Source organism: Parasteatoda tepidariorum, chromosome 5, assembly GCF_982258835.1.
Source record: "Parasteatoda tepidariorum strain Cologne lab strain chromosome 5, Ptep-v5.0, whole genome shotgun sequence".
In the NCBI taxonomy this organism is placed as follows: Eukaryota; Metazoa; Arthropoda; class Arachnida; order Araneae; family Theridiidae; genus Parasteatoda; species Parasteatoda tepidariorum.
The window spans coordinates 108,386,255-108,412,681 of record NC_141759.1 but is presented as its reverse complement, the minus strand read 5'-3'; the positions used below and the strand labels follow the sequence as shown (position 1 = coordinate 108,412,681).

The 26,427-nt window shown below is 27.9% G+C and overlaps 3 protein-coding genes across 7 annotated transcripts in view; all 3 read left to right on the top strand.

Moving 5' to 3' along the window:
- LOC122271858 (cell adhesion molecule Dscam1-like) overlaps positions 1–26,427 on the top strand; it is a 106,171-nt gene that overhangs the window by 22,995 nt on the left and 56,749 nt on the right. The window contains exons 1-4 of one of the 5 annotated variants that reach the window (XM_071184940.2): positions 18,632–18,851; positions 20,547–20,828; positions 20,942–21,055; positions 22,000–22,170. The exons of 2 other annotated variants lie outside the window; for them this stretch is intronic. In XM_071184940.2, coding sequence (XP_071041041.2) covers positions 18,776–18,851; positions 20,547–20,828; positions 20,942–21,055; positions 22,000–22,170 — 643 coding nt within the window. In that variant the 5' untranslated portion in view covers positions 18,632–18,775. Of the gene's footprint in view, positions 1–889; positions 1,061–18,631; positions 18,852–20,546; positions 20,829–20,941; positions 21,056–21,999; positions 22,171–26,427 lie in introns of those variants that run through there. 2 more of the 5 variants (XM_087164741.1, XM_087164740.1) reach the window with 2 other exon arrangements.
- On the top strand, positions 3,915–10,608 carry LOC122271573 (cell adhesion molecule Dscam2-like). The gene is made up of 4 exons (XM_087164746.1): positions 3,915–4,136; positions 5,701–5,982; positions 7,416–7,529; positions 8,818–10,608. Exons 1-4 carry the CDS (start codon positions 4,061–4,063, stop codon positions 9,084–9,086), a joined length of 741 nt encoding a protein of 246 aa, XP_087020872.1. The 5' UTR covers positions 3,915–4,060; the 3' UTR covers positions 9,087–10,608.
- LOC139424828 (cell adhesion molecule Dscam2-like) lies at positions 10,778–16,413 on the top strand. The gene is made up of 4 exons (XM_087164745.1): positions 10,778–11,012; positions 12,649–12,930; positions 14,963–15,076; positions 16,041–16,413. The coding sequence occupies exons 1-4, from the start codon at positions 10,940–10,942 to the stop codon at positions 16,328–16,330; spliced, it is 759 nt and encodes a 252-aa protein (XP_087020871.1). The 5' UTR covers positions 10,778–10,939; the 3' UTR covers positions 16,331–16,413.

Genomic DNA, 26,427 nt, shown 5'->3' with positions numbered 1-26,427 from the left:
AACGGTTGATTTGCTTTAAAAAAATATATACTGCTCGAAGAAAAAAAAACCGGTGAAGTAAATAAAGTCTCCCTGTCAATAAACAAAAAAATGAAGAAGAAAATAAATTAATGATCAAAATGCTAAAAACAAAAAAAATGAACAAAATGCTATAAAAAAATGAGCGAAATGCTATGAAAAAAATATAATGAGCGAAATTAATATAAATAAATAAACAGCATGAGTCAACTAGTGGTATCTGTTCATCGAATTCTATCACAGATAAAATTCTGAAAGGGGAGTAATGTGGCGTAACTACCACTATAAATATTAAATACCAATTCACCAGTATATAAGACATGTTAACTTGATTCTATCATGAGGTACCTTTTGATAAATGAAAATTGACACGGTCGATTTATAATCCCCCACACATGTAACGAGTTTTTATTCTGGAGATTTTTTATATACTTCCTATTTGTATTCAACGCATTGCATTACAGACCAATTGATAGAGGAGCGTAAGCAACTCCAAATCGGTTCCAGCCGCGTGAATAAAGAAAAGCTGTATTGTATAACCTAATAATAAAGATTTTACATAGAATCTTACAATGCGTCTAATGACTTGGCTAGAGACTATACAGTGAAGCGATTGGTGAGTAAACTTTCAAGTTTCATCATGCAATCGAATTTGTTTTGATATTTTATATTTCTCCTTCGTTACTAATAATCTGGCATAGCCGTGGTGTTTTCTTTTCCCGAAATATTGATTTACGTCTTTTTTTTAACTTAAATTCCGGCAAGATTCCAAAATCATATATTAAGGGTGGCTTGGCACTTCATCTTGTTTGTTCACTAACACTTCTTCCCCAATTTGTCAATCTAACTTTCAATAATATTTTTTTTTCAGACGTCAGTGGTGTCACAATAGCATTAGATTCTTCTGGTACAGTTTATACTTCTTCAACTGGAACTTTAATAATTGCAAAAGCCATGTATTCTATGGAAGGATCATACACATGTGAAGCTGAAAATGAATTCGGACGCCCACTCTATAAAACTATTTCTCTTAGCGTACGTGGTAAGTAGATGATGCAGATTGGCTCCATTCACTGTTTTCTTTACAGTAATACGAAAAATATAATTCTTGTCACACGTTAAATTAACAGTTCGCGCGTGATAAAAATTATTTTTTTCGTTTTTGATCATATTTAGTACTGTTTTTACTATTATACCTAACAAAATAATATATCCTTCGGTTGCTTATGCTTATTTGGACAATATCGTTAATTTTCTGAAAACTTTAATTGGGTATTTGCACTTCTAGAAGAAGTTACCAACGTACCACACATGACCTATGACGTCAGCACCATCCAATCTTTATCAGCAAAATTGTGTATTGATGTTGAGCTAAGTTTATAAGTAGAGTGTTAATTAAACTTACGTTAATTAAACACAGGGCCGTATTGCACTTAAAATTTGTTAAAATATAATTCATTCTCTTCTGCTTCCTTTGCTTAACTTAGACTATTTGTTTAGTATTCATTATTACTTATTTATGCATTTTATTGTAACCGTGATATATTTTTGTTTTGTGTACCTGGCAACTTTGATGTATAATTAGTTTGTGCTCTACGTGACTTCGTGTCCGTCTCTGTGTAGATATATAGTGAAAGAAAGTAAATATTTGTGAAAGAATATAGAATGCGTCACTTAAGAGAATTAGTATTTGTCGGATTTGGCTTACTCGAAATAGAATGGAAGGAACAGTTGTTAACGTGAACAAATGCTACGTTTTAACAACCAATCAAGATCGAGATACCCACACTACGTCACTCACAGATATCCTATTGGGTACATATAACTGACGACATCTTAGGTAAATCTTGGCATTCAGAAGCTAATTAGGTTCGATGCATACCGTGACATCTCTTACTGATATCCAGTAAAGTCTGATTTGAATAGCATGTTTATTAAGCAGGGTCTTCTCGAGTTGCTTGCCTTAAATCTTTTATAAAGAATTGTTTTCGGGATTTTACGGTGCAAAATAGTAATATGATTAGTTTTTCTGCCAATTTAAATGTTAAAATAAGCGGGCCAAGATCTATTATTTCATTTTATATCCGTTGTTGAACAGCCGACCCTAATTTTTGGGATTACGAGCACTAATATTTAATTATTATAATTCCGCACTCTTGTAATTTTGAACCCGATCCAGAAGACAAGGGAACTCTTGTAACAAGTATTAGAAGAAATTTGCCTTCGTGGAGGACTTTTTGATTGAACTAAATCGCATTTGCGTCACATGGTGAGGAAAACCTCTCATTTATTTGCTTCAATTTATTTTTCAGTTTTGAATTTCTTAGTAAATGTGTAAGAAATATAATTTAAAAAACCAGACCAAACAAGTAGTTTATATACCGTATTTTTGGGTTTTTATTACTAAAATTGTGTGTGTGTGTGTTTTTTTTTACCAGAGATGTCCTTACCAAAGAGTACTATAAATTTTCCTATTCACTTAAGCTTTCATAACATCTTTATTTCAAATATGTTTCTTCCTAAATGTAAATAATAAAAAAATTAAACAGTTCTATGAGCTTTTCAATTAAACTCTAGACGTCTTATTCGTGTCAAATTATAACTTTGTCAAAAATAATATAATTAGATTGTGATTTGTTTTTAAAAAATTACTTTATAAATTTACTGACACCTTACTATGGTTGCATTTTTTCAGCATGACTTACAGCTTAAGTTAGGAATATTATGATTATAATTTATGTATTACGTTCTTGCGATTTATATTTCTAAGGCATAGTATTTTGATTTACGTATAGAATGAATTTATAATTCAAGGTTGAAATGTTATAATTTAAATGTTACGTATTAAAGATTTATAGTTGAAGTCTTATTTTGACTTACGTATTAAGCATTTGCGATTTATAGTTCAAGGCAGAAATATTAGGGTTTACGATTTATGATTGCCTTGTTAAAAGTTATATAATTTGATGGTATTATCTGTATGTTTTGTTTTATATGAAATGTTATTTACTGTATCACTTGATTCAAATAAATGTTCTTTTGAATATAAATTGAAATGAATAATTTATTCACCTATACTAGTTCCTTAAATTTATTTAAATTATATTCCTGATTTAGAGAAAAGTTGTATTTTACGATGAGTATTTCATAGAATAACGTTCTTTACAGTACAAGTACGTTTTTTATAAATAACTGCAACACATCATATTCAATACAGATTTAAAACTTTTTATTTTAATGTCTCACTTTTGATTTTTAAAGAGCTAAAAAAGGTTAAAATTACTCCTTGCTTTCTTATACGCTGTTCTGAAATCAAATATTTCCAATTGATCTTAAGGTTTTTCATTAATAGAAAGTGTTATAAAAATAGCGGTGCAAATTTCTTATTCTTATGTCTCACACTTTTTAGTTTTTCAGTTCTTATATCTCACAACAAAAATTATTTTAAAAAGTAAGCTTTTTAAAATAATTTTTAAGTTATTTGTAATTTCGTTTATTACATTTAATTCAAAATAATTTTGAAATGATGTCCATCATCGTTTTATTAAAAGACACGGAATACTTATACTGTGTATGTTTCCTAAAAGATATTACAAATTACATAATATGTAATATCATATAATAGATATTGCTATATACTTATAAGTGCAATATTCAAGATTTTACATTGATACAAATTTACGAAACAACTTAAATTTTGATCAAATAGTTCTAAAGCATTCTAATTCTAATGCACAATTTCTTAGCTATCAAATAATGAAGTATTTCCAAATATTGAAAGTCATTTGCTTTTTCTGTTTCAGATGCTTTTTTTTCTTATAAATACGTGCTTATGCTTTTAATTTTTACCGATATGTGGCGCTGTCGGGCTGCATAGTGAAGCTCTCATTTGTATCATTTATAACTACTAACGCCATATCGTAAACACTCTCAATGCTAAAATCTTTGTTCTCATCTTCAAAAAGCTTTTTGAATCATTTCAAATTTTACTATTCATTTATATTTCAAGATATTTTTTTAATCATTATGCACTTTTAAGAAAATGGAAAGAACAGTACAGTTAATTCTGCTGCTGAAAATAATATTTGCCACTTTACTGAAAACCGTTCTTTGCGGGGGTGAGTATTTTTTAATTGTAATCTTTTATATAATATTAAATTGTGTTATTTTATTCTAAGATAATCTATACTATGCATTTCTTGTTAAGCAACTGAATTGTGTACAATCAAATATTTAAAATAGATTCCTTTTATGTATAAATAGCGTTTTTTTTGATATTTCATGCTATCATGACTTCAAAATACAATCCTATCTGACTTATCCAACTCATATATTTGTTCTTAAATATTCATATCAAATTTTCAATGGAAGTAAAAAAAATCTGTATGGGCAAATAATGATTATTTAAATTTTTTATTTTTCTGTTTTTAAGTAATTGACTTAAATAAGCTTTAGAACTGTAAAAATATTTGAATGCACTATTAAATGTTTCTAAATTTAAATATTTGTCTAAAACTAGAAGGAATTGAAATTGATGGAATAAAAAAATAACTAAAAGTATTTTGATCAACTTTTAACTACACCTACTGAGAAAGTGGAATTTTCATTATTATTGTGTTCGAAAGCAAATATTTCATATGTGAAATATATATAATTTTTTTCTCAAATTCACGACAAAAAATATTTAATATATTAAGTTGATTTTTTCTAACTTGAATGGAATTATTGAATCTGAAACAAATTTATTTTATTTAATCACAATGGCTTTGCTGCTACTTGGTGAATTGTTTATAATTTATTAAATCCCTGTATAAATTAAAAACATTAAACATTTAGTATTTTTAAGATCCAATTGCAATTTTTTTCATTAATTTGTGACTTACCGTATGTTTTCAGTAAAATGAAAGACGTCTTTCATTTCGCTTCATAAATATAGCACAAATGTTTACAACGTTTTCAAATGACATGAACTAAAAATATATTGTCATAGTATCGAACTATTCCAGAAAAAATGCATGTTAAAGTAATGATTGAATTTTTTTTTCCTGATTAAGATAGTGCGCTTTACTAGAATTGAATTCTAAATAGTACAAGTTGTTGTTGTTGTTTCTGCAGAGACATTATAATTAACTTTTCAGTATTAATTATAGAGATTTCAGCTTCAATTATTTCAGTAAAAACTTTAAGTGAAATTTTAAATTGGCATACAAATTAATTTTTAAAAAAATGATAAATAAAACTTCATCAACAATGTCTCAAAAAATGAATTCAAAATGTCAACAAAGCGAAATTAATAATCATGCATCATTTATTTATTTTCATCAATATAAATGATAAAAGAAAAAAAGAAATTACGATATAAAGAGTGAATTCTGGGGGAAGAATTATTCAGAAATTAAATATTTAGAAGATAGAAAAATAAAATCTATTATACCATTATGATCTATGTGAAGGGTTTTTTTCTTTCCTTTTACAATACTATATTTTCAACAATTATATCACTTTTTGCGGCAACTTTCGAAAAGTTTGATATTTCTGAAGTATAAATTAATACGTGGATATGTTTTTTTTAAAAATTGTTCAACATTTTTTTCTTTGGTAATCACTAGTACAATTGTTTTAACATGAATAAAATTTCTGCACTTATTTTTTTGCATTAACCATCATTTTAATTTTACATAGATCAACCAGTTATCATCCCATTTCACTTTCCACCAGTTTTGAAAGAAGGAGAACGAGCAAATACGATTTGCTCTGTTCGCTCTGGTGACAGACCAATTGAATTCATGTGGAAAAAAGATGGTCAACCTTTATCAGTAGCATCGACCACCAGCGTTCAGTCAATCGAGGATTCATCAGTTTTAATTATTAAATCTGTGGACTCAAACATTTCTGGGAACTATACATGCATTGTTACTAACGCCTTTGGTAGAGATCAGCATACTGCAACTCTTGTTGTCACATGTAAGTAATGAACTTTTCTATTATCAATTGCAAGATTACATATTTATCTAGTAACTACAAAGATGACAACATTATCTAAAATATTTAGAAACTTTAGAAAGAAACGTGACATGTATCAGTTTATATTATATTAGTTAGATTATAATTTTATTAGTTATGTACTTTATTTAATGTAATAATAATTACTAAACACCTACTTTTCTGTAACAAAAAGTTGCATTAATTTGAATATAGTCCCGCAGTGGACTAATCGTTAAGACACGGTGCCCAGTAGAACACCAAAATCAAGCATCACTGCCTGCGGTCTGTGTGCGGGTGGGTGACCACTTGGATTAGTCTGCATAGGGACCGAGGGAGTGCAGTATCGGTCCTCGTTAAACTGTTCTAGCGTAAAGGGCTCGACTTCGCGTGCAGGTCATCGGGCTACCGAAGCGAGGGTGCCATCCTCTCTGCAGAGGATCAAAATTGCAATGGCATGTCTTCGGATCATCCTCAGGGATGTTTCCCAGATCACTGCCAATAGCCCATTGTGCAGCTCTAGTGTGATGTAAATAAAATACATACCTACCTAGCTAGTTCGTGTATCACAGTTTTGCAAAGTTCAGATAATATGTTGTATTCGATTGGATAAGCTTCTGTTAAGAGATAGGAGGCTACGTGTTATAGAACATACTTTTTTCTGTTGACATAACAAATGACCAAATTGTAGTATAGTTTCAATAGACCCAGTAAAAAGGCGATTGACTAATCATTTTATCGAAGTAAATTGACTTAATATTGTTAACATATTTCCATTTAAATGACACAAAATCAAACCACAAGAAATCAAAAGTAAATCTGTTAACTAAATTCCTTTATCCATTCTGAGAAATAATCACCTTGTTCTTAAATAGTTACAGGCGAGCAAATATTTTTACAAATTAACCCAATTCTTGAATCATCTAAACAATTTATCCAAATTCTTTTATTCGTTTGAAAATATTCATATTATTTAATTGATAAATTGAGCAGTTGCATGCATGATGTTCCGTAAGTCTTATTTATTTAAAGAAAACTTTTAAAGGAAAAGAAAGGTATTAATACTGAAAATTAGATAGAAACACGAAAAAAAAAAGTAAATCAATCACTTGTGATAACGGAAGGTGAAAATTTTCAAAACCAGTTTGATTGTTTGAGGTGATTCTTCTGAAAACTGCTTTTCAATTATTCCTAATGTCCACCGCCAATTAAGCAGGGATTAGTATTTTTTATCTCTCTTAATTATTAGTGTTTTGTTAGATTTCGATATCATTTATGTTTTATTATGTCTGAAATAGTTTAGATATAATCTTGACACATTGAATATTTATTAAAAACGGTGATAACAGAACAGTTACAGATAACAGAACAATAATTTTAAAATGTGCTAAAAAAAATTTTTTTTTTAATTGTAGCTCCCCCGACATGGCTAAAAGAACCGACAGACACTGTTGTGAAAGAAGGAGAAAGCGTTTCATTAGAATGTGCAGCATCAGGAGTTCCAAGTCCACAGGTTAAATGGAAAACAGGTACTTTATTAGTTTTTAAATAAATTGCCTTAATCCTTTAATGGAGCATTTTTTTCCTTATAATTCTCTGTTAAAATATTTAAGATTTATTTATAAAAAACAAATTCATTTAACTTTATACCTTCAACTAATACGATTTTTAAAACCATCTTTTAGGATGAAATTTTTTCGTACTCTTTATTAATCAGCAGGAAACTTAAAATGAACTCGTTAATTAAAAATAGACTTGATGAGAAATGATCAAATGACCGAAAAAATAAAGCTTTCCTGTGTTATTGAATTCTCTTCCAGATCTCTTTACTGCTACCCACATTCACGTGAACAAAACCCTTCACTAGTATTTTATTTTATAACAGTAGTTGAACAGCCGACCCAATTTTCGGGTTTACGACTACTAATGTTCAACTACGTAGCCTTGTAATTTTGAAACCTATTAAGAGGACAAGAGAACTCCTGGGTCAAATATAGGGAGAAATGTGCCTTCGAGGAGGACTTTTGATGGAACTAACCCGCATTTGCGCTCCATTGAGAGGAAAGCAACAAAAACCTCCCACGGTTAGCCTGACGGCAAGAGGATTCTACCCCATAATCTATCTACCATTGAGGATATTTTACGTCAGCACTGTGGTCAGTGCAAGCCGGATGCGGATTACGTATCAACCAGCAACAGCTGGGATTCGAACCCGGTTCACTTCATTCGGAGGCGAACGCTCTATCACGGCTCTTCACTAGTACCTATACTTTATGGAGTTATCCGCAAATGGCTGTCATTGCTTGTTTCCTATAAACACTTAAAAGTGTATAAAGTTGGTTGGATTGAACGAGAACCCAACGAAGCGAAGCGGAAAGACTTTGCTAGTCCACTATTAAGCATAAGCTGCTCTTAACGAGCAGATTTAACGAGCAATATTTTTTGGATTTCTTTCAAAGCAAAAATTTCGCTTAACATTACGAAGATAAATAAAAGTCATTGATGACTGGTAAATGTAGCGAACGCATGAATATTTTTCATAACCGGCAGTCATGAATCTTATCCGCAGTACAATATGAAAACAAAAAGAAACCAAGACTATTCAAAGCAAAGCAAATTAATTGATTTGTACTGTACAGAAATAATTTAGTAAGTTTGTATGAACTTTAATGTCTTCTTGGAACTCGTTTTTTAAACAAATATATCAAGTTCCCTTCGCGCTTGTGATAAGCTTATTGGACTGTCATAAGAAACTGCATTTAATATACGTTTGTCTTATTTTGTGCCCTGTTTTCATTCTCTCCTCTTCCTTTTCAGATGTGAAAGGAACTAAAATAACATCAGATTCTTCGAGTGAAGCTTATGTTTCAACGACAGGTGCATTAGTAATTGGTAAAGTGACTTATTCTATGGAGGGATCTTATACATGTGAAGCTGAAAATGGATTTGGGCTGCCACTTACCAAAAGTATTTCTCTCACTGTTCGTGGTACGTTAGAGATAAATAAAATAAAACACACATTTCCGTATGAATCAATTAAGTGTTATGGTTTCAACTCACTGTATTTTTATAATAACGTGTCGTAAGTGTGCTAGTAAGCTCTATGTTAAACTATGGAAGAAATTTACATATCGAAATGTACATTATTGAAAAATGGCAATCGAAACTATGTTTAAAAACTCACTTATATGAAATAATTTTATTTTTAGAACTAGGAGGAACCATCGGTAAATAATTGTAATAACTGGAGATACAGCGCACTTTTAACTTCTTTTTTTTTTAAGAAAAAGAAGGAAAACTCATGATATTCAATTTCACAAATTCAGAATTCCTAATTTCTTGTTGCTTTTGTACTCCTGAAACTTTCTGCAACTAACAATAACTAAGTTTAATAGCTAAAGGTTTGTTTTCAGTAAAATGGCTATGAAAATTTTATATAAGTTGTTCAGTTCAGCGTTTTGCATTACACATCCAAATAACCACAATTATAACAGCGTAAACTGAACGAAATGCAAATTCCTGAAAAAAGTTTATTTTACGCACTATAATGGGGTAAAATAATGAGTGGGTATTATTTCAATAATCCCGATATTTCAATGTAACAATCAATAGTGTTCAAAAATTAACTTTTGTCTAAATTAGTGCTTGAACGTACTGTATCAGATGCACAGTTGTGTTATTCAAATCTAACTCTTTGGTTCCTGTTTTACTCTTTTTTCACATAGTTGTATACGTTTTTGAATGTTTAGTTATGTGCTATTTTTGGGAATCGCTTGCAAAGTTCTAAGAAATTCCGCCATTTTTCGTTTTTTTTTTTTTTAAATTATTATTCTTACGTCATCATCTCTGACATGAAATGTTTATCTGATGATTAAAGTATTTTATGATTTATAAATCATGGTATAAATATTATGACTTACGATTTAGGATTTATGTGTCAGGAGTTATATGATTTGATGTATTATGTGTATTTTTTATTTTGTGAGGAATATTACATCGCTGTATCAGTTGATTCAATTAAATGCTGATTTTGAATGCTAATTGGAATGAATAATTTATTTACCTAAGCTATTTCTATAAAATTGTTTGAAGTTATATTCCTTATTTAGAGTAAAATTGTTTTTTACGATGACTGTTTCATAAAATGTTTTTTTCAGAACAAGTATGTTCATCCTTAATAACTGGAACAAAATGTCAAAATATTGATTGTAATATTTACGGGAGAAATTGATTTGAAACTTTCATTTTAAGATCTTACATTTGATTTTTATAAAATTAAAGTCTTTGGGTTTTACATTCATACAATGCGTTACGTAAAATGTCGGCCCAAATGACTTATTCTTATGTCTTATCATTTTCAGCTGATAAGTTTTAAGTATTTTTTTAGGTATTTGTTATTTCGTTTAATAATGTTCATTCAAAATAATTTTAAGTTGATATACATCATAGTTTTGTTAAAAGACCTGGAATATCTATATCGCGCGTGTTAATTAAACGATATTACAAATTATACAATATGTAATATGATATAATGTATATTACTTTATACATATGGTGCAGTATGCAAATTTTTGCACCGATTCAAACCTTTTTTTTTAAAAAAAAAAAGCACTTGAAGTCTGAGCAAAGTTCTAACGCATTCCAGTTCCAAAACACAATTTTTTGAGAATTAAAATTATTTCCAAGTTTTAAGTCATTTGCTTTTTTTGTTTCAGATGCTTTTTTTCTTATAAATATGCGCTTATACTTTTAATTTTTACCGATATGTGGCGCTGTCGGGCTATAGTGAAGCTCTCATTTGCATCATATATAACTACTAACGCCATATCGTAAACACTCTCAATGTTCTCATCTTCAAAAAGCTTTTTGAATCATTTCAAATTTTACTGTTCATTTATATTTCAAGATATTTTTTTAATCATTATGCACTTTTAAGAAAATGGAAAGAACAATTCAGTTAATTCTGCTGCTGAAAATATTTGCCACTTTACTGAGAAACGCTCTTTGTGGGGGTGAGTATTCATTTTTTAATTATTATTGTTACATAAGATTCAATTGTGTTATTTTATTCTAAGATAATCGATACTCTGTATTTTTTGTTAAGCAACTGAAATGTGGACAATTAAATAATTTAAATAGATTCCTTTCATGTTTAAATAACGATTCTTTTTATATGTCATGTTATTTTGAAGAAAAGTAGTACACTTTTTAAATGTAATCATATCCATTTCATCCACTGCATATCATAATAATATTGATAAATGTTAGTATTGATTCAGGCCTAATTTTGAATGAAAGTCAAATAAAATCTCTATGGATAAAAAATGGTTATTTATATCTCTTACTTTTCTGTTTATAAGTAATCGGCTTATATAAACTGTAAAACTGTAAAAATATTTGAATTGACTCTTAAGTATAAAGAAATTGAAATATTTGATTGCGAAAATAGAAGGAATTGAAATTGATGAAATAAAAGGAAAATTAAAAGTATTTTAATCAACTTAAGAGCTTACTGAAAAACACCTACTGAGAAAGGTGGAATTTCATTATCATAGTCTTCAAAAAAAATTATTTTATAAGTGAAATATGCATAATTATTATTTTTAATTTCATGTCAAAGGGGATATTCAATATATTAAATTGATTTTTCTAATGTGAATGGAATTATTGAATTAAAAAAAACTTATTTTATTTAATCGCAATGATTTTGCTATAACACGATGAACTGTTTGTAATTTATGAAATCTTTATATAAACCAAAAATACAAAAAACACATAATAATTTTAACATCGTATTATTTTTGTTATTTACTTTTAAAAAGGTATTAATATTCTATATTTTCTGTAAAAAAAGTAGGATTAAAACATATCATCTTTCATTTCATTTCATGAATATAACATAAATGCTTACAATGCTTTCAAATGACATGAGATAGAAATATATTGTGATTACATTGGACTATTCTATAAAAGATGAATGGAAAAAAGTGATTGAAATTTTTTTCCTGATTTAAATAGTGCACTTTATTAATTAATTTATTTCTGAATGGTACAGTTAAAGTTTGTGTCTTTTTCTGCTGAGACAATGTAACTAACTTTTCAGTATTAAGTAAAGATTTATAAGTATCAATAGTGAGGATTTCTGCTCCAATTATTTTAGTCTAATCTATAAACAGAATTTTAAATTTGAATCAAAATTTATTTTAAGGAATAATAAATAAAACTTCATTAAAACTGTGTTATACAAAATGAAGTTTATAATCATACATCAATTATTTCCGTGACCATATAGAGAAATTACGCTATAAAAAGGGAAAACCATTTATAAATAACATAACTAGAAGATTAAAAAAATTCTATCAGTTCATAATGATCAATTTAATAATCAGTTCATAATGATAATTTATTTTCTTTGCTTTTACATTTTAGTATATTTTCAATACTTATAACACTTTTTATGGTAATAAACTATAACTTTTGAAATGTTAAGTATTTATTAAGTAAAATATACATTAAATATGTGGAAATTCTTTTTAAAAAATTGTTCAACTTCTTTTTTTTAATTAGTAATTATGAATACAATCTTTTAATATTAATACAATTTTCACATGCATTTGCTGCGTTAATCATTTATACCTTTTTTACTAGATCAACCAGTTATCGCCCCATTTTACTTTCCACCAGTTTTAAAAGAAGGAGAACGAGCAAATACGATTTGTTCTGTTCGCTCTGGTGACAGACCAATAGAATTCGCATGGAAAAAAGATGGTCAACCTTTACCAGTAGCATCGACCACCAGCGTTCAGTCAATCGAGGATTCATCAGTTTTAATTATTAAATCTGTGGACTCATCCTCATCTGGGAACTATACATGCATTGTAACAAATTCTTTTGGCAAGGATCAGTATACTGCAACTCTTGTTGTCACATGTAAGTAATGAACTTTTTTATTATCAATTGCAAGATTACATATTTATGTACTTCTTTCTATTAGTATAATCTTTTTATTTCCTCATCATTCTTTTTATCATCATTTCATGATCTAAAATATTTAGAAACTTTAAAAATAAAATATAACAAGTATCAGTTATATCATATTAATTAGATCATTGCTTAATTTGTTTTGTACTTTATTTAATGTAATGATAATTATCACTAAATACCTACTTTATTTGCTATAAGAAACTGTATTAATTTGGGTACAGTCCTGTAGTGGGCTGATCATAAAGACACGGTTCCAAGTGAAACACCAAAGTCAAACATCACTTACTGCGGTCAATAAGCGCGTTTGTGACCACTTTGATCAGCCTGCGAAGGGACGGAGAGTTTGCGGTTTCGGTACTCGTTAAACTGTTCTACTGTAAAGTGCTTGACTTCCTGAGCAAATCATCGGGCTACCAAAGCAGGAGAGCCATCCCCTCTGAAGAGGATCAAATTTGCGATGACATGTCTCATTCTCAGGGATGTTTCCCAGACCGTCGCCAATAGCCCATGCCCATTGTGAGGCTCTAGTGTGACGTAAACGAAAAATACTTACATATCTATCTAGTTTGTGTATCTTAGTTTTGCAAAATTTTAGATAATATGCAATATTCAAGATGATAAGCATCTGTTAGGAGGTTACGTGTTTCGTAGAACTCCTTTTTCTGTTGACATAAAAAAATCACCAAATTTTGGTCCAGTTTCAGAAAGATCAAAATAACGCGAATAAAAAACAGCGGAAAAAAGCACGAATGAAAAATCATTTCCTTAAAATAAATTTCATTTACATTGTTACTATATTTTCATTTAATTCACACAAAATCAAACCAAAAAATAAACAAAAGTAAATCTGTCAACTAAAATTCCTTAATCTAATCTAAGAAATAATCACATTGTTCTTAAATAGTTACAAGCTAACAAAAAAGTTTACAACTTAATCAGTTCTTGAATCATCAAAATAAGTTCGTAAATTACCAAAACAATTCAATTAAATTTTTTTATTCGTTCGAAAATATTTATATTATCTTATTGCCTAATTGAACAGTTGCATTCATGATGTTCCGTAAGTCTTATATATTTTAAAGGAAATCTTTATCAAAACTGAATTAAAAAAAGAAAGGTATTAATAATGCAAATTAATTTGAAGCGTAAAAAACATAAATATAAATCAATCACTTTTGATAAAGGCAAGTGCAAATGTTCAAAAACAGTTTGATTTTTGAGGAAACTTAGAGATTCTTCTAATAATCGCCTTTCAATTACTTCTTATGTCCACCGCCAATAAATCCGGGTATAATATTATTCATCCCTTGTTAGTAAATCATTAGATTTCGATTTCGTTTTATCATCTCTTTAATATTTTAGATATAATCTTGACTCATTAAATATATCCACTAGTGTTAGAAATTAAGAGAATTCGCAGACTGGGTCGATTATCTCTCGAACACCTGGACCGAATTTAATAAAATTTGATGCGTATATACACTGATACAAAACAAAATAAATAACCGTTCAACAATTGTAATACACCCGCATGATCGTGCAAAACACTCGTTGGAGTTGGAAGGTATGAGACAGCGGTTACAGAATGAAAAAAAATGAGCTAATAAGGGGGTACGGTCCCCTCTTACAGATATACAGACCTTTCAGCGCGTGATTTCATACTTTAACTAAGCAGTTTACTTTTCCTGTGACACTTTGTTTGAATTGTCAATTTCCTACCTTTCGACTCCAGTATTACGCATGATTATGCGTGTGTATTACGATTGCTGAGTGGTTATTTGTTTTTGTATTGTATGAATGCTCGTGCATATCAACTTTACTAAAAATAAGTCCAGTAGTTCTAGAGGTAATCGACCAAGTCTACAAATTCTATTAATTTCTTACACCTGTGTATTGAAAACATTGATAACAGAACAGTTTTTGCATATCGAATAAAAACAATTTTAAAATGTGTTAAAAAAATTTTAAATAATTGTAGCTCCCCCTACATGGTTAAAAGAACCGACAGACACTGTTGTGAAGGAAGGAGAAAGCGTTTCATTAGAATGTGCAACATCAGGAGTTCCAAGTCCACATGTTAAATGGAAAACAGGTACTTTATTAGTTTTTAAATAAATTGCTTTAATCCTTTAATGGGAAATTTTTTTTCTTATAATTCTCTGTTAAAATACTTAAGATTTGTTTATAAAAAAATTCATTTATTAATACGATTTTAAAAAACATTTTTTTAGGTTCCAAATTTTTCCTACTTTTAAGAATCAACTAGAAACTTAAAATGTACTCGTTAATTAAAAATAGACTTGATGAGAAATGATGAAATGAACGAACGCATAAATCTTCTCTGTGTTATTGAACTCTCTTCCAGATCCCGTGCTAGAATTTACCGTTACCCACATTTAGGGAAACAAATCCCTGCATTAGTGTTTATATTTTCTGTAGTTATTCGCTGACAAGTCACGTGTTGCTTCCTATTGAAATTTAGAAACGTATAAAGTTGGTTGGATTGAATGAAAACCCGAATTAAGCGAATAAAATGGAAAGAATTTGTTTGTCCAACAGTAAATATAGCCCGCTTTTAACGAGCAGTTTTTGCGAGCAATATTTTTAGATTTCTAAATATTCTACGCATATCTACATTTCTAAATATTCTACAATACTAAAGTTTCTACGTATAGCTCAGCAAATCTCCATTGGGAAAATTTCGTTTAACATATCAAAGACAAATAAAAGTCATTGATGATTGGTAAAAGTAGCGGACACATGAATATTTTTCATAAGTGGGAGTCATGAATCTTATCCTCAATTCAGTATCAAAACAAAAAGAAACGAAGACGATTCACAGAAAATCAACGTAATTGATTTGTACTGTATAGAAATAAAGTACTTCATAATTTATTAAGTTTGTATGAACTTAAAGGAAATTTTTTAAAACTCGTTTTTAAGCAACTATCATGGTCCCTTCACGCTCGTTATGAGCGAATTCGACTGTCATAAAAAAACTGCATTAAATTATTTTTTTGTGTGTCATGTTTTCATTCTCTCCTCTTCCCTTTCAGATGTGAAAGGAACTAAAATAACATCAGATTCTTCGAGTACAGTTTATGTTTCATCTACAGGTGGATTAATAATTGGTAAAGTGACTTATTCAATGGAAGGATCTTATACATGTGAAGCTGAAAATGGATTTGGGTTGCCCCTTACCAAAAGTATTTCTCTCACTGTTCGTGGTACGTTAGAGATAAATAAAATAAACCACACATTTCCATACGTATCAATTAAGTGTTATGATTTCAACTCACTGTATTTTTATAATAACGAAAAGTATTTTTATAATAACGTGTCGTAAGTGTGCTAGTAAGCTCTATGTTAAACTATGGAAGAAATTTACATATCAGTTCTTAATAACTGGTAATTAAAATTACGTTTAAAAACTCACTTATATGAAATAATTCTCTTTTTAGAACTAAGAGGAACCATCGGTGAATAATTGTGATAACTCAAATATCAGTAGCTACAGCGTACTTTTAACTTTTTAGAAGAAAAAAAACGAAAACTCATTATATTCAATTCCTAGTTTCTTCTGTTATTTGTAATGCCAATGTTACAATTACTTTATGTAAAAAATATCATGTTATGTAACATGTTTATTTAAAACACATTACATATAACACATTCAAAGGTGAATTATTGAATTCAAACTTCAATTTATCTTTAAAAAAAATTTAATCTATAAGCAGTTACAAATTGTAATATCAAAGCTTTAAAGTGCTTAAATTTTTCGCGCTTAAACTTGTATATCGCATTTACGTTGCTCTGATATATTTTTTATGAATATTTAATATTCATCAAATACATTCTACTATTAATATTATTATTATTGAAATTATTGTTGAACTGTAAAATGCTTGACTCACGAATATTTTGTCCCTTAACTTCCGCAACATGACTGATCATTTTTTACCAAATATTGTGAATTATTATCGAATTTTCTGCTGCTGTGACTGGGTTGCTCTTGTACTGATCAAACTGTCTGCAACTAACAACAACTAAACTAAGCAGCTAAAGGTTGTTTTAAATAGAATCGCTGTAGCATTTTGATACAAATTGTTCGGTTCAGCTTTTTGCAATACACATCCAAATAATCGCAAATATAACAACGGAAACTGAACGAAATACAAATTCCTTGACACATCTGCTAAAATTAATTTTGCGCACTATAATAGGATACTATGATGATAGGATATTATTATTTCAATAGTCCTGATGTTTCAATGTAATAATTGATAATGATCGAAAATGAACTTTTGTCTAAATTATTCTTTAAACGTACTGTATCAGTTGCACAGTTTTGTCATTCAAATCAAACTCTTCGGTTTTCGTTTCACTTATTCTTTACATAGTTGTATACATTTTTGTATGCATAGCTATACGATATTTTTGGGAATAGCTTACAATAAAAATTTATCTAGCACTTTCAAAGCTAGGTTCTAGGAAATTCTGTTTTTTTTTTTTTCGTTTTTTGAAATTATAATATTTACGTTATCATCTCTGACATGAAATGCACATCTGATGATTAAAGTATTTTATGATTTATAAATTATGGTAGAAATATACTGACTTAGGTTTTAGCATTTATGTGTCAGGAGTTATATGATCTGATGTATTATCTTTATTTTTTTTGTTTTGTATGAAATATTACATTACTATATCAGTTGATTCAATTAAATGTTGATTTTGAATATAAATTGAAATCAATAATTTATTTACCTATGCTAGTTCTATAAATTTATTTGAAATTTCATTAATTATTTAAAGTAAAATTGCTTTTTACGATGATTACTTCACAGAATAACGTTCTTTACAGAACAGGTATGTTTTTCATTAATAACTGCAATAAATTATCAGACTATTGATTGCAATAATTACGAGATAAATTGATTTGAAACCTTCTGTTTTAAGACCTTACATTTGATTATTTTAAATTTAAAGTCCTTAGGTTTTGTATTTATACAAAGTGTTATACAAAATGGCGGCTCAAATGTCTTATTCTTATGTCTCATTACTTTAAGCTCCCCAATTTTAAATAATTTTATAGATATTTCTTATTTCGTTTTATAAATGCTCATTCAAAATAATTTTCAGGTGATATTCCTACATCATAGTTTAATTAAAAGACCTGAAATAGCTATATTGTGCATGTTACTTTATGCTATATTGTGCATATACAAATTATATAATATGCAAATTATATAATATACAAATTATATAGTATACAAATTATATAATATACAAATTATATAATATACAAATTATATAATATACAAATTATATGATATACAAATTATATGATATACAAATTATATAATATGTAATATGATATGTATATTACTATATACATATGGTGCAATATGCAAATTTTTACATCTATTCAAAAAAAAATTTAAACCGATTGAATTTTTTTCAAAACCACGCAATATAGTTCCAAAACACAATTTTTTGAAAATGAAAGTGATTTTCAAGTTTTTGAAGTCATTTGCTTTTTTTGTTTCAGATGCTTTTTTTCTTATAAATATGCACTTATGCTTTTAATTTTTACCGATATGTGGCGCTGTCGGGCTGCATAGTGAAGCTCTCATTTGTATTATTTATAACTACTAACGCCATATCGTAAACACTCTCGATTTTATACTCTCAATCTTCTCATCTTCAAAAAGCTTTCTGAATCATTTCAAATTTTACTGTTCATTTATATTTCACGATATTTTTTTAATCATTATGCACTTTTAAGAAAATGGAAAGGACAGTTCAGTTAATTCTGCTGCTGAAAATAATCTTTGCCACTTTACTGAAAAACGTTCTTTGTGGTGGTGAGTATTTATTTTTTAATTGTTATCTTTTATATAACATTCAATACTGTTATTTTATTCTAAGACACATTTCTTGCAAAGCAACTGAATTGTGTACAATCAAATAATGACTGGATTCCTTTTTATGTATAAATAACGTTTCTTCTGATATGTCATGTTATATTAGAGAAAAGCAGTACACTTTAAAATGTAATCACATCTGATTCCTACACCTGATATATTTATTCATAAATGTTCATTATAATTCAGGCTAAAATCTCATTGGAAGTAAAAAGAAATCTGTATGGGCAAATAATGATTAGTTACATTTTTTACTTTTCTGTATGGGCAAATAAGGATTAGTAAATTAAGTATTCAGCTTAAATAATCTGCAGGACTGTAAAAATATTTGAATTGACTCTTAAACATTTTGAAATATAAATATTTGCGTAAAAATTGAAGGAATTAAAATTGATGGAACAAAAAAAATAAAAGTATTTTGATCAACTTATAACTACACCTATTGAGAAAGTTGGGTTTTCATAATAATTGTCTTAAAAAAATTGTTTTACAAATGAAATGTACATAATTCTTTTTTTTAACTTTATGGCAAAGGGAATATTCAATATATAAAATTGATTTTTCTAATGTGAATGAAATTATTGAATCAAACAAATTTATTTTATTTAATCATAATAATTTTGCTATGTAACGATGGACAGTTTGCTATTTATTAAATCCCTATACAAACCAAAAATAAAAAATCACATATTAATTTTAACATCTTATCAATTTGTTACTTTTTTTAAAAGGTATTAATATTGTATATTTTCTGTAGAAAAAGTACGCTTAAAACCAATCGCCTTTCATTCCGTTTCATATATATAACGCAAATGCTTACAATGGTTTCAAATGGCATGAGACAGAAATATATTGTGATAGCATTGGACTATTCTATAAAAGATGCATGTAAAAATAATGATTGAAATTTTTTTCCTGATTAAAATATTGCACTCTATTAATTAATTTATTTCTAAATTGTGCAACTGAAGTTCGTGTTGTTTTTCTGCAGAGACAACTTAATTAACTTCTCAGTATTAATTATGAAGATTTCTGCTCCAATTATTTTAGTCTAATTTATAAACCAAATTTCAAATTTCAATCAAAATTAATTTAAAAAATAATAAATAAAACTCTATAAAAATTTGTTATGCAAATCAAAATTTAAAATCATACATCATTTAATTATTTCCGTGACCACATAGAGAAATTAAGATATAAAGAGGGTTTGGTAACATTTGAAGAACTATTTATAAGTAAAATAAATAGAAGATTAAAAAAACTCCATCAGTTCATAGTGATCAATTTAATAATCAGTTCATAATGATAATTTATTTTCTTTGCTTTTACATTTTAATGTATTTTTTAATACTTATAACACTTTTTATGGTAATAAACTATAACTTTTGAAATGTTAATTATTTATGAAGTAAAATATACATTAAATATGTGGAATTTCTCTTAAAAAAATTGTCTTCTTTTTTTTAATTTGGTGGGTATTAATACAATTTTTATATTAATAGTTTTTACATTAATACAATTTTTATATTAATAGTTTTTATATGAATACAATTTTTATATTAATACAATTTTTTAACATGAATAAAATTTTTACATGCATTTTTCTGCGTTAAACATTTATAAAATTTTTCTTAGATCCACCAGTTATCGCCCCATTTTACTTTCCACCTGTTTTAAAAGAAGGAGAAAGAGCCAATACAATTTGTTCTTTTCGCTCTGGTGACAAACCAATCGAATTCAAGTGGAAGAAAGATGGTCAACCACTGTCTGTATCATCCACTGTTAATATACAGTCATCTGAAGATTCTTCTGTTTTGTCCATCAAATCTGTCGATTCTGGGAGTTCGGGAAATTACACTTGCATTGTAACAAATTCTTTTGGTAAAGACCAGTATACTGCAACTCTTGTTGTCACTTGTAAGTAATGATTTTTTTATTTTTAATTGTAAGATTGTATATCTATGTGCTTCCTTATAATAAGATATGTTTGGCAGCAAAAAACATTAAAAAAAGTTTTTAAATAATTATAGCTCCTCCGACATGGTTAAAAGAACCAACAGATACTGTTGTGAAGGAAGGAGAAAGCGTTTCATTAGAATGTGCAGCATCAGGAGTTCCAACTCCACATGTTAAATGGAAAACAGGTACTTCATTAGTTTTTAAATAAATTGCTTTAATCTTTTAATGGGCCATTTTTTTTTCTTATAATTCTGTGTTAAAATATTTGAGATTTATTTTTTTTTTAAATTCTTTCATCTTTTAACCTAAAATGAATACGATTTTCAAAACCATTTTTTTTTAGGTTTTAAATTTTCCCTACTTTTCAAGAATCGGCAAGACACTTAAAATGAACTCGTAAATTAAAAACAGGCTTGATGAGAAATAATGAAATAAACGAGCGCATAAAGATTCCCTGTGTTATTGAATTCTCTTCCACATCCCTTTACCGTTACCCGCATTTAAGGACACAAAACTCGTCACTTTTTATATTTTCTGAAATTATTCGAACAGAAGTCACTTGTTGCTTCCCATTGACAGTTAGGAATGTTTAAAGCTCGTTGGATCGAACGAGAACCCGAATTTAACGAGCAAAGCGGAAAGACTTTGTTAGTCCAATATTAAGCATAGATTAAGCAAGACCTCTTTTAACGAGCAATTTTGGAAAGCAATATTTTTGCGATTACTAAAATTTCTGCACATAACTCTGCAAATCTCTTTTTGGAAGATTTCGCTTAACATTCTGAAGACAAATTAAAGGCATTGATGAGTGGTAAATGAAACGAACACGTGAATATTTTTCATAAGATGGGGTCAAGAGTCTTATCTGAAGAACAATATCAAAAAAAGAGAAACCAAGACTTTTCAAAGCAAATCAATGTATTTAATTTGTACTGTATAAAAATAAAGTACTACATAATTTAGTAAGTTTGTATGCATTTTAATGATTTTTTTAGAACTCGTTTTTTAAGCAAATATATCAGGTTCCCTTCGCGCTTGTGATAAGCATATTGGACTGTCATAAGAAACTGCGCTTAATATACTTTTGTCTTATTTTGTGTCATGTTTTCATTCTCCTCTTCCTTTTCAGATGTCAAAGGAACTAAAATAACATCAGATTCTTCGAGTGCAGCTTATGTTTCATCTACAGGTGCATTAGTAATTGGTAAAGTAATTTATTCTATGGAAGGATCTTATACATGTGAAGCTGAAAATGGATTTGGGCTGCCACTTACCAAAAGTATTTCTCTCACTGTTCGTGGTACGTTAGTAATAAATAAAATAAAACGCTTATTTTCTGGATTTCCGTATGTATCAATTAAGCGTTATGTTTTCAACAAACTGTTTTCACGAGAAGCATCTTTATTATAATGTATCTTAAGTGTGCTAGTAAGCTCTATGTTAAAGTATTGATGAAATTTATATATAGGTTCTTAAAAAATTGCAATCACAACTATGTTTAAAAACTCACTTATGTGAAATAATTTTATTTTCAGAACTAGAAGGAACTATCGGTAAATAATTGTAATAACTGAAACCTTTGGAGATACAACGCACTTTTAACTTCTTTTTTTTTTTTTTTTTTTTAAAGAAAAAAGAAAATTTTCTTGTATTAAATTTTACAGATTTAGAATTCCATATTTCTTGTTACTTTTGTGTTGCTTTTGTACTGATCAAACTGTCTGCAACTGACAACGACTAGGTTTAACGGCTAAAGGTTGTTTTAAATAAAATCGCTGTAAAAATTTGATGCAAATTGTTCTGCTCATCGTTTTTAATACACATCAAAATCACCCGGACACATCTGCTAAAATTTATTTCGCGCACTATTGCAGGGTATTGAACGAATGGAATTGGATGCACAGTTTTGTCATTCAAATGTAACTCTTTGATTTTTGTTTTACTAATTTTTTACATAGTTGTATAAAATTACATAGTTGTTACATTTTTGTATATCTAGTTATGTGCTTTTTTTGGGAACGCTTGCAGTAAAAATTTATGTAGCACTTTCTAAACAAAGTTCTAGGAAATTCTGTCTTTATTCATTTTTTTTAATTATTATTCTTACGTCATCATCTCTGACATGAAATTTTCATCTGATGATTAAAGTATTTTATGATTTATAAATCATTTTAGAAATATTATGATTTGAGATTTATGATTTACGTGTTAGGAGTTTGATGTGTTATCTGTATGTTTTATTTTATAGAAATGTTAATTACTGTATCAGTTTATTCAAAGATGTTGCTTTTATATGTTGCTTTTGAATGTAAATTGAAATGAATAATTTGTTTACCTGAAACAGTTCTTTAAATTTATTTGAAATTATATTCCCTATTTAGAGTAAAATTGTTTTTTACGATGAGTCTTTCATAGAATTTTTTCCACAGAACAAGTATGTTTTTTCTTAACAACTGAAGCAAAATATCATTATAATTACGTAATACGTAATATTACGTAATAGCATAATTACGTAATGTCATAATAATTACGTAATATCATAACAGTTACGATTGTAATAATTACGAGAGAAATTGATTTTAAACTTTTTGTTTTAAGACCTTACATTTGATTTTTATAAAATCAAATTCTTTGGGTTTACATACAATGTGTTATACAAAATATCGTTCTGTTAAAAAACCTGGTATACCTATATTGCGCATGTTACTCAAACGATATTATAAATAATATAATATGTAATATGTTATAATGTATATTACTATATACATATGGTGCAATATGCAAATTTTTGCATCGATTCAAAATTAGTTTTCAAAACTACTTGAACTATGCTCAAACTTCTAACGCATTCTAGTTCCAAAACACAATATTTTGAAAATGAAAGTGATTTCCAAGTTTTCAAAGTCATTTGCTTTTTTTCTTTCAGATGCTTTTTTCTTATAAATATGCGCTTATGCTTTTAATTTTTACCGATATGTGGCGCTGTCGGGCTGTATAGTGAAGCTTTCATTTGTATCATTTATAACTACTAACGCCATATCGTAAACACTCTCAATGTTCTCATCTTGAAAAAGTTTTTTGAATCATTTCAAATTTTACTGTTCATTTATATTTCAAGATATTTTTTTAATCATTATGCACTTTTAAGAAAATGGAAAGAACAGTTCAGTTTATTCTGCTGCTGAAAATAATCTTTGCCACTTTACTGAAAAACGTTCTTTGTGGGGGTGAGTATTTTTTAATTATTATCTTTTATATAACATTCAATTGTGTTATTTTATTCTAAGATAATCGATACTCTGTATTTCTTGTTAAGCAACTGAAATGTGAACAATTAAATAATTTAAATAGATTCCTTTTATGTGTGAAATAACATTTCCTCTGATATTTCATGTCATTGTGAAGAAAAGTAGTACACTTTAAAATGTAATCATATCCCATTCATCCATCGCATATCATAATAATATTTAAAAATGTTCACGTTGATTCAGGTTACATTTTTAATGGAAATCAAGAAAAAAAATAATAAACTCTATGGTTAAATAATGATTATTTATATTTCTTACTTTTCAAAATATATGTAATCGGTTTATATAGGCTGTAGGACTGTAAAAATATCTGAATTTACTCTTAAGTATATGGAAATTTAAATATTTGAGTGAAAATAGAGAGAATTGAAATTGATGGAACAAAAAAAATTAAAAGTATTTTGATCAACTTATAACTGCACCTACTGAGAAAGTTGGATTTTCTCTATAATTTTCTTCAAAAAAATTATTTTAAGAGTGAAATAGGCATAATTATTTTTCTTACTTAATTTCAAATTGAATATTCATTATATTAAATTTATTTTTCAAATGTGAATGAAATTATTTAATCAAACAAATTCACTTTATTTAATTACAATGATTTTGCTGTTGCGTTATGGACGGTTTGCAATTTATAAAATCCCTTTATGAACCAAAATACAAAAAACTCATAGTAATTTTAACATCTTATTAATTTATTATATACTTTTTAAAAGGCATTATCCTATCCTCTTTCATTCCTTTTTATATATATATCGCAAATGCTTACAATGGTTTCAAGTTGCATGAGACAGAAATATATTGTGATAGCATTGAACTATTCTATAAAAGATGCATGTAAAAATAATGATTGAATTTTTTTTCCTGATTAAAATATTGCACTCTATTAATTAATTTATTTCTAAATTGTGCAACTGAAGTTCGTGTTGTTTTTCTGCAGACACAACTTAATTAACTTCTCAGTATTAATTATAAGGATTTCTGCTGCAGTTATTTCTGTCTAAACTTTAAATGAAATTTTAAATTTTCATACGAATTAATTTTAGAAAAATTAATGAATGAAACTTCATTAAAAGTGTGTTATGCAAAACAAAATTTACAATCATACATCATTTAATTATTTCAGTGACAACATAGAGAAATTACGATATAAAGAGGGTTTGGTAATATTTGAAGAAGAGCCATTTATAAGTAAAATAATTAGAAGATTAAAAAAAATTTCATCAGTTCATAATGATCAATTTAATAATCAGTTCATAATGATAATTTATTTTCTTTGCTTTTACATTTAAATATATTTTTTAATACTTTTAACACTTTTTATGGTAATAAACTATAACTTTTGAAATGTTAAGTATTTTTAAAGTAAGGTATACATTAAATATGTGGAATTTCTTTTTAAAAAAATTGTTTAACTTCATTTTTTGTTTGGTAATTTTTAATACAATTTTTATATGAATACAATTTCTTATAATAAGAATACAGTTTTTACATGCATTTATTGCATTAAACATTTATACTTTTTTTCTTAGATCCACCAGTTATCATCGCATTTTACTTTCCCCCTGTTTTGAAAGAGGGAGAAAGAACAAATACAATTTGTTCTGTTCGCTCAGGTGACAGACCAATTGAATTCAAGTGGATAAAAGATGGTCAACCACTGCCTGTATCACCCACTGTTAATGTACAGTCATTTGAAGATTCTTCTGTTTTGTTTATAAAATCTGTCGATTCTGGAAGTTCGGGGAATTACACTTGCATTGTAACAAATTCTTTCGGCAAAGACCAGCATACCGCATCTCTCGTTGTCACTTGTAAGTAATTATCTTTTTTATTCCTTATTTTAAGGTTACATATTTATGTACTTGTTAAAAAAAATGTTCAGTTAACTACTAATATGGCAACCTTTTCAACACTTTTGCAAACTTTAATAAAAATACATAATCTCTACCAGTTTATATTACATTCATTAGACTCACATTTTATTAATAATGTACTTTATTTGATGTAATGTTAATTGTCACTAAATACCTACTTTTTTGAGAGAGAAACTATATTAGTTCTTGTTTTATAAAACTTTATGTAATATGTTGTATTGAAACGGATAATAGGAGGTTATGTTAATAGATGGGAGATAATGTGCTCTAAAATACATTGATAAATAGTTACCTTGTTCTTAATAGTTAAAGGCTAGAAAATAATTTTACAAAATGACCCGTTCTCGAGTTATCAACATATAAGGCGACCAA